This window comes from Parasteatoda tepidariorum, chromosome 4 (genome assembly GCF_043381705.1).
Source record: "Parasteatoda tepidariorum isolate YZ-2023 chromosome 4, CAS_Ptep_4.0, whole genome shotgun sequence".
Classification (NCBI taxonomy): domain Eukaryota; kingdom Metazoa; phylum Arthropoda; class Arachnida; order Araneae; family Theridiidae; genus Parasteatoda; species Parasteatoda tepidariorum.
Window position 1 is genome coordinate 48,054,064 of NC_092207.1, and position 9,406 is coordinate 48,063,469.

The window sequence follows — 9,406 nt, forward strand, 5'->3', positions numbered from 1 at the left end:
TGGAATTAGTCTCTAAAGCGGTATAGGTAGCTGCTTAAAGTAAAACACGATTAAAAGGAAGACAATTCATTCATTTTAATTGCCCACAGAAAAAAAATATTGTTCCATTTTCCCGGTGGATTTCTCTAAATAATGGAAAAAGCCGACTGATTCTATCTGAATTAAAATATTTCGGCATTTAAACAAAAGATGTGGACTAATTAAGTACGTCTTTCAATTCAATTGCATTAAAGCATCAATCCAATTTGCATGTTTATTTTCGTTTTCATTTTTCGTCCTCGAATGCTTGGTAAATATTTATTAATTTGAAATTAATGAAAATCGATATTAAAACAAAAACCTTAATGCTTCACTTAAATATTTATGAAGCCGAGAAAATAATGCTCGCAATGAAACGTCATTGTCATTTTTTTAATTGCAACAAACTTGGAAGAATCTTTTAATCTAAGTCAATGCTAATGCTTGTTTTGATACATTTGTTATCCACTATTTTTAAAACATTCTCAATTAATTTACTTACAAATTAACAAGGTTGTGACATTTAGTTAGAAATACAATAAACATAATTTGAAATACAATAAAAAAATGAATCATCATTGATTTATGTGATACAAAGAACGTACTTGGAGCCTCAAGAGATTACGATAAAATTGAGAACAACACAGTAAGAGCATTGAAAAAGATGTTGCTAATCATAAGTCACACTTTGTAAATATTTATTAATTTGGAATTAATGAAAAGGGGTGTCAAAGCAAAAACCTTAGTGCTTCAGTTAAATATTTATGAAGCTAAGAAAATTATACTCACAATGAAATATCATTGTCATTTTTTTTAATTACAAACTTGGAAGAATCTTTTAATCTATATCAATGCTAATGCTTGTTTTGATAAATTCGTTATCCTCTACTTTTAAAACTTTCTTGATTAATTTAATTACAAATTAACAAGGTTGTGATATTTAGTTAGAAATACAATAAATACAATTTGAAATACAATAAAAAATGAATTGTCATTGATTTATGTGACATAAAGAAAGTACTTTGAGCCTCAAGAGACTACGATTAAATTGAGAACCACACAGTAACTAAGAAACGCGTTGAAAAAGATGTTGCTAAGCATAACGCTCACTTAGTAAATATTTATTAATTTAAAATTAATGAAAAAGGGTATTAAAACAAAAACCTTAATCTTTCACTTAAATATTTATGCAGAAAAGAAGATAATACTCGCGATGAAACGTCATTGTCATTTTTTAATGACAACAAACCTGGAAGAATATTTTTAATCTAGTAGGTCAATGCTAATGCTTGTTTCAATACATTTGTTATTCTCTATTTCTAAAACATTTTTAATTAATTTACTTACAAATTAACGAGGTTTAGACAATTAGGTTTAAATACAATAAATAGAAATTGAAATATAGTAAAGAAATGATTTGTCATTGATTTATGTGATAAGAAGAATGCGTTTTAAGCTTTGAGCCTCTAAAAACTACGATTACGATTAAATAACTAAGTAACTACGTAACAACTAAGAAACTGGTTTAAAAACAATTACTGTTGCAGATTATAACGTGAGAAAAAGATTCATTCTACTTAAAGATTCAGCCTCCAGTATTAAACTACATGTTCCGAAAATCAAAACTCGTGTTAAAAATTAATTTACTATCCTATCTCTTTAATTAATTTTTAAAACGTTTTTAATTAATTTACTCATAAGATTAACAAGATTGTAACAACTTTTTTCAGATACAATAAAGACAATGTTAAATTTAAAAATTCGCATGTCATAGATGTCAATATTTAAAATTAATGTGTGGAAAGCAGAATCCACTTTGAAATTTGAGTCCCTTGAAGGCATGATTAAATGCAAAACTACATAACGACTAAGTTAAATAGCGTGTATAGCATATTGAAAATATTCATTATTTTTAAAGTTCTTTGTAAATATTTATCTAGGTGAACTAAAAATAAAAGCTCGAATTTATATGTGAAAACTAGTTTTTCCCAAGAAAAGAAAGAAGATAAGAAAAAGGAATGAATTGTTATTTTCATAACTAAATTTGTTAAGTAATTGTGAATTGTTAAGCAAAAATTTGTTAAAAGGTGTGAATTCGACCTAAAGACAGTAGAGCGCCTATTAAAAATTTCTTCTTTTTTATTCTTCTTTTTTTAGCTTAATATTTTATTTCTAGATTTTAGAATGTCAAGGGATATTTGCAGGTTTAAATTTACCTGATTATACATAACTAATGCAGGGTTATTCATAATTCCCTCCGGGGTTTCGAAGCGTTATAGTAAAAAAACGAAGACGAATATGGCAAAAAAGAACATATGAAATTATTTCGAAAGTATTCAAGTTTTAATTTAAGCAGTTGCCGGTAGATGGCAGTAACATGTACCACTGATGCCAGTTGTAGTAAAGTAAAATGGCGTTGACAGGTGGAGGGAATTATGAATAACCCTGTATATTTTACTGTTTTTAATTTCATAGAGAAAAATATTGACTGTGTTATGATATATAATTAGTATATTGTGACGTTATATTTACGTAATATCAGTAGATATGACTCTTGAAATGTTACAGTCGACGCGCAGTAAAGCATAGAAAACATTACTGAAAAACGTTACGTAGAGGCGTCATAGCAACATATTTTCTTAAGTTTAATGATTGGATATCGCTTTCATTTTTGAGATGCAACATAACAATGTCATAATTTAAGATTCTCACCCTAAAAAAATCTCAAGAAATGACTTTCTTTTGTCTATATTTCTAGCATCCGTACTTCTAGCATGTCTGTATTTCCGATCTCCAATCATTCGGTGTTTCTACAGTTTCGTTAAAATGTCTCTCTCTTTCCTGAGTAAATTCTTGTGTATCCCGTTTCGTGTCTGTCTTTGTGTTAAGTAAGAAATATATAATAAAGGAATTGAAATCTTTGTGAATTACAGAATGTTTCGCTCAAGAGAATTGATACATGATAGCTCGGTTTACTCGTAATAAAAAGAAAAGAACAGTTGGTAACGTAAACAAATGCAACATTCTAACAACCTAAGGCTCCTATACTATCAGAGCTGACCAATCAAGCAATATTGGAGCAAAAAAGTTCGCAAGTTAACGTTATGTTAGTATTGCTTATGTTAGCTCTTTGGAGCAAAAATAGATGATGAGTCGGCCTGTCTAATTCAGGGGCTCTATAACAACCAATGCTAAACGAGTAACTAATTTTGTAACACTACTTAAATTATTACTTAAGACAACCTAACAAAATTAATAATAACTAAAGTTTTTCCAATAGATAGAGAAATACCCGAGTTTATGGGGCCACATAAAAGAAATATATTTTATAAAGAGTATATAAATATATATTCTACTGTAATATAGTAAATATGTATGTACTGTGTAAATATATATTCTACTTATTAATAGATAGAATCTATTAGCAATTACATTTTATTTAACTATTTTATAATAATAATTCCATAAAATGTAATTATCTTTCATCCTTAATTATTTGAATATAATGTCAATGTAGAAAAGTACAAAAAATAGACTATACTTAATGACTCACAATCAAATTTTCGCCAATTTAGATATTAGCTTTATAACTTAAATGCATAAAAAAAGTTTATTTTAAGTGTTTTAATCTAACAAAAGGAAAGAAAATTTACTGAATACTTTTTCTCACAAACAATATTCATTGCTCAACAAATTATGTTCAAACATTTTAAAAAAATAATAATTTTTCAAGTTAAAGCAAAAAAACTATTTCACTTTTACGTTTCTTTCTAACAATTATGTTTAAAACAATTAATACTTCAGCGACAGTTTTTTTTAATATAAAATAATGTTTGATATTTGAAATAAAACGTTTTTTCTAAACTGAAAAACTTAGTTATTTGAAATAAACGTAAAAATGGGGAAAAAAACTATATTTCAGAATTAAATATTTATCTTGGAATTATTATTGTATTTAGATGCATTTACCTATTTTCTGAACATAAGCTAATCTTTTTAAAAAAATAACATTTTTAACTTCGTTTTAAACATATAGTACTGTTTGAATAAACATTGTGACCCAAAGATTAGTAAATTAAAAAAAATCTATATCTTCGATAACTGTTCCTAAAATTGAGAACGGCGAATGAAAAGAAATCTTTTTTTCGATAAAACGCAGTAATTTTAGGAAACATGTTGCCTCAATCAAATCTCACAAAATTATTATGCACAAAACAAACAATAAGAAAGCAAATACGATAACTTAAATTACTTAAATAATTCGAAAGTAAACAAAGATTATAATATTTTCAATGTAGCAAGAACGTAAATGTACACACTTGTTTTTATTATCAGGCCGCTTATTTTTTGTAAAACTTATTTCTTATACTTATTTCTTTATTTATTGTAAAAGAAATGTTTAGCACGCATTTCTTAATCATAGGAATTCGAGTGTTGCAGCTTTGCAGGCAAATGATGTGTAATGATTTGCAGATTCCCATCATCACCGCTTCTGAAATTTCATTCTCTGGAATAACTGAGATTGATAAAGATGTTGATGGTAGAGTTTACTTAAGCTCTGATGAAGACATTTAAACATTGATTTGATTGTTGCAGCTTTGCAAGTAAATGTAGTTCAATGGTCAGGTGATTCCCACATAATATCACTATTTCTGCAATTCCTCTTCCTCCCCTGGTTGACGTTAACAAGGATTTTGATTGTAGAATTTATAATTAGGATTTCAGATGAAAAACTTTTAAGCCATGATTTGATTGTTGCAACTTGTCAAAGGGTAAACTTTTAAACATTAATTTGATTGCTTAAACTTTGTAAACAAATTTGATGCAATGGTCCAGAGATTCCCATCTAATATCACTGTTTCCGCAATTCCTCTTCCTCGAGTGGTTGAAGTTGCTAAGGATGTTGGTGGTAGAGTTTACTTACTAGGCTCAGAAGGAAAATTTTTAAACATTCTGGCCAAAGTTCTAAGGTTCAAATACAACGTTAATGTACCTCCTGATAGAGAGTGGGGACGACAGACCAAAGATGGTAACTGGACTGGTATGATAGGACAAGTGTTTAGAGGCGAATCAGACTTTACTTTGTGGACTTCCATCACGGAAGATCGAACAAAAGCCGTCGATTTCAGCGAGCCGTATGGTACGTATGAATTAACGTATGTTACTACTTTACCCGGATATTTACCCAAAGACTATGCTTTCATTTATCCTTTCGATGTTATTACTTGGTGCAGCATAGTACTTCTTATTTTTGTAGTCCCACTTTTGTTTTGGCTACTATCTTCTTCTGGTCCATCCTACTTCGAACGTCTGTTGTATCTCTTTGGAACACTAATGCACCAATCTTTAAATGATGAACATTTTTATCAAAGAACTCTTCTGGGATTTTGGTGGATCGCATCATTAGTTCTGTCAGTGAGCTACTCCGGTGCCCTTTCATCATTTTTAAGTATGCCTTTAAGAGAAACTCCAATTAGAGACTTCCATGAATTAGCTGTAGCGGTCACCAGAGGGCAGTACAGATGCCTTGATGTGAAAGGAACTGTCTCAATTCCAGGTTTGCTTGCAACCGGACGAGAGGACCTTGCGCTATTGGCTAATACTATCAAGAAGAATAATTGGTACACAACTCTTAAGGAATCGCAAACAGAAACCCATTTTGACGGGAAAACAGCACATTTGGGTAGCCGAATGTTTCTATATTTCAGATTTGGAAAAGCTCCATTCACGAGAATGTACATTTCTGAAGATACAGCTTTTTCTTCTGGAATGGCATTGGGTGTGAGAAAAGATTTTTGCTGCAAAGAGGAACTGAATTCTGTCATTATGAAAATTAAATATGCTGGTATTTATAACAAAATTCTGGAAGATGAAATGTACAACTCTTGGCTAAAGTACATTGGTTCATTAAAATTCAAGGAAATTAATCGTCCATTATCTGTTCAAGATTTATCAGGTGCGATAGTTGTTTTTGCTATTGGCAACGGTTTATCCATAGTTATTTTCATCACAGAATATTGTTGGAAAAAGCAGACGTGAATACCCATATATATGATATAAATATGTGCCTATGCATAGCATTAGCTTAAATGTTAAGTGAGCGTTAAACCATAATATCTTGACAATTTGCTTATACGTTATAAAGAAAAGAAAAGCAATTAGCAACCTTGAAAGTTAATCAATTTTTATTCTTGAATACGCAACATATTGCAACCAATGTTTCAGTCAAATTTTGAACCAACTCTTTTATTTAGCATTTTAATATATCTTAAAGGCTTTAATTAATAATTCAAATTGCAATCCAAAATAAATCATTATTATAAAAAAATTCTACTTTAAGTGAGAAAAAGTTTAACATTTTTGTAAAACCTTTTGAAAAAAATTTTATTACATTTTGTAAAATTTCGTAAAAATTAGTGTTTTGTTTTCGTTCATTACTATTATGCAATCTGAATAGCACATCAAGTATTGATAATAGCCAAAATATGCCGGTATTTAATCATCTACATAAATATATATCTATAAATTAATAGAACTACATCAATTTTTAAAACTTTATTTTACTACTACTCCTTAAATATGTATGGGATTCAGAAGAATTAGGCTCATAATTCTATCATTTTTTAATTAAAATGCGTCTACGTATCGCATTTATGCACTCTAAACTTCGATGCATCTGAAAAGCAAAGTTGATACATAATTTAAAATAAACTCAATCTTATTGCTTAGTGTAATAAATTCTATCTCATTATTTCAATTTTTTAGCATTTTAATCTGACAGTCTTATTTCGTTTCATATTTTAGAAAATATTTTCAACTGCATTAATGATTAGAATGTCTTATTTAAGTTATAATAAACTCAGTCTCATTACTTTATTTACTTTTAATGCATTTTAAATTTTATTTTCTCCTTTTTTTTTTTTAAATATTTTGAAATGTATCATTGAATACATTAATTAGAATATACTAAAGTTTCGAAAAATTAATTTCACTCATTCATTGTTTTTTTTTTCTCATTTTATTCTAACATTCTACTTTTATGCAGCAATACGAAAATAAAATTCTGACTTACAATTACGTTTAAAAAATAATTAAAATCCTTATTATTTATAAATGTATTTTAACGTTATTTCTATACATACAAAATATTAAATTTTGGGTATGAAATTTTTTACAGATTTTGTAAAGCTTCGTCTTCATTTTCTCACGATAAAAATTCAAGTTTGTTAAAAAATAAAGTAGCTTGGCGAAAAACAAAAAGGGACTGTAATAGACTTCGAGAAATAGAGATGCGGTTGAAGAAAAAAAACCTGTCGACTTGTCTATCGTTTTCTTTTCTACCTTTCGTTCTATCGAAAGAGAAATGTAGGTCCTTCTCCCCTGCGTCCTTAATGACCAATGTTCTAATTCATCAAACTGTCATCTTATTGCTTGGCTGTTTTAGCTTAAGTCGAGTCAATGAAATTACTACTATTTGTGTAATTTTTCATAATTACTACTATTCATATTACTACTATTTGTGTAATTTTTCATTTTTAACGAATTATTCTCATTTTGAACCTTATTCCTCTTGTGCTATTTATAGAACGATTTTTATGCGTCATTATTTCAATGTTTACTGACAAATTTTAATATAGTATGGTTGAAGATGGATCCTCGAGACAATTAGAGGCTGCTTAAATAATTATGAGCCGAGTAATTATTCCACATTTGTATTCTAACTGTTGCAAACATATCGTAACGAAACTTATTTTATAAGACAGTTATTCTCTGATATACATGATATTATGTCTTTCATTATCTATTGTGCAAGAAAGGGGAACACCCCGAATAATCTTTAATCTAATGATCGGATTTTCACGTGCTAGGACGCAATCTTTATGGTTCCAGAGGGTGATCTCAACTATGCAAATTAGTGAAAACGATATTAGACAGACATGAAAATTTCGGCACAGACACACCTTTTCTTTCGATGGATTATGATTCCTGACCCCCAAAATGTGAGGGATATCCGCACTCTGTGAAGGATCAGAAGAGCAGGTCAAAGTTCAGACCCCTTAATGTTAATTTTATATTTTGGGTATTTCGCGCTATCTCGAGAACTTTTTAAAGAGAACTGAAAAATTTTTGCGTACAATTATAAAAATTTTTTATCCAAAGATAGTTCTCCCCCCCCCACCCCGAAAAAATTTAATTTTAATAATTATTTATTATCATTTTATATTATTTTATTTAATATTAGTTGGAAAAAATTTGAGTTGCAAGGTATACAGATTTTCACATCATCTTCAAGAATATAATTTCATATGTCAAAATACAAAAATAGTTTCAGAGAAATCAAATTTTAAAAAAAATCAGTTATTTAAATTTCGATTTCTCAAGATTGATTTACTTAAATTTAAATTTTTGCCTAATAAAACAGTATTCTTTAAAATGGTGCAAAAATTTGTGACCCTTACAGTTCAAAATGTTTTCGACTATTATTAAACAAAATTATAAAAAATAATAAATATTTACTAAAAGTTATATTTAGCATCTCTGGATAAACAAATTGTATAGCTGTTTGCAAAAATTTTTCAATTCGCTTAATTCTCAAAATATGGTGAAATACGCTAAAAGTAAAATAAACATTAGAGGTCTCAACTTTGGATCGCCCTCCTGACTAAACTATTACAACTATATTTGATATTTCTGTTGTCAGAAATAAGAAAGCTTTCGATAAGAAGGTGTTATTCAAAGGAGCATTTTCGTATCTGATTTATAACTTAAAATATAATCTACTTTTTATAATCAGCATATTTAAAGTCACCTCGAAACTAGATTCAGTCCTTGTACGAGAAAATCCGATCATTAGATCTGAAGTTATTCAGTTTGATCCATTTTTGTATTTTTTTTTTTATTTATTATTTTCTTCTTGCACACTGTATTTTTTTGCACACAGTACATTTTACTAAAAGTAAATCAATAAACAATTTAAATATACTTAATTTCTCGAATCATTTCTGTAAAACTCCAATTTTTATTTTTATTTACTGATAAATAATTTTTAAATATATTGATACCAGATATAGGAGAACACTTTCTTCAAAATAAATAGTTTCGTCAAATCACAAATTATTTTACCTGATATCACAACTTATTTTATAAAAATAGTTAGCGATCTGTGTACAGACGGATACAACTTTTAAAATAGTTTTCATAAAAATGTGAATTTAGAGATTTTGTGTTAATATCGTAAGAAATATGTTTAATACTGCACAAGCTGATTGCAGAACTAAATACTTTATAACTTAAACTTCTACTTTCTTAAAATATTAAAATTAATATTTTAAGAATGGTTGATTTGTAAAAGAAATTATTACTTTTCCTCCGTATATATATATATATA

General features: G+C 28.2%; 1 protein-coding gene across 1 annotated transcript; it reads left to right on the forward strand.

Annotated features, from left to right (window-relative positions):
* Positions 1-4,845: 4,845 nt before the first annotated feature.
* Positions 4,846-6,057, forward strand: LOC107457546 (glutamate receptor ionotropic, delta-2-like). The gene has a single exon (XM_016075718.1). It carries the CDS (start codon positions 4,846-4,848, stop codon positions 6,055-6,057), a length of 1,212 nt encoding a protein of 403 aa, XP_015931204.1.
* The last annotated feature ends 3,349 nt before the right edge of the window (positions 6,058-9,406 follow it).

Excerpts from the sequence above, each read along its gene's own strand:
- LOC107457546 (XM_016075718.1), top strand. The coding sequence starts at position 4,846 with ATGGTCCAGAGATTCCCATCTAATATCACTGTTTCCGCAATTCCTCTT.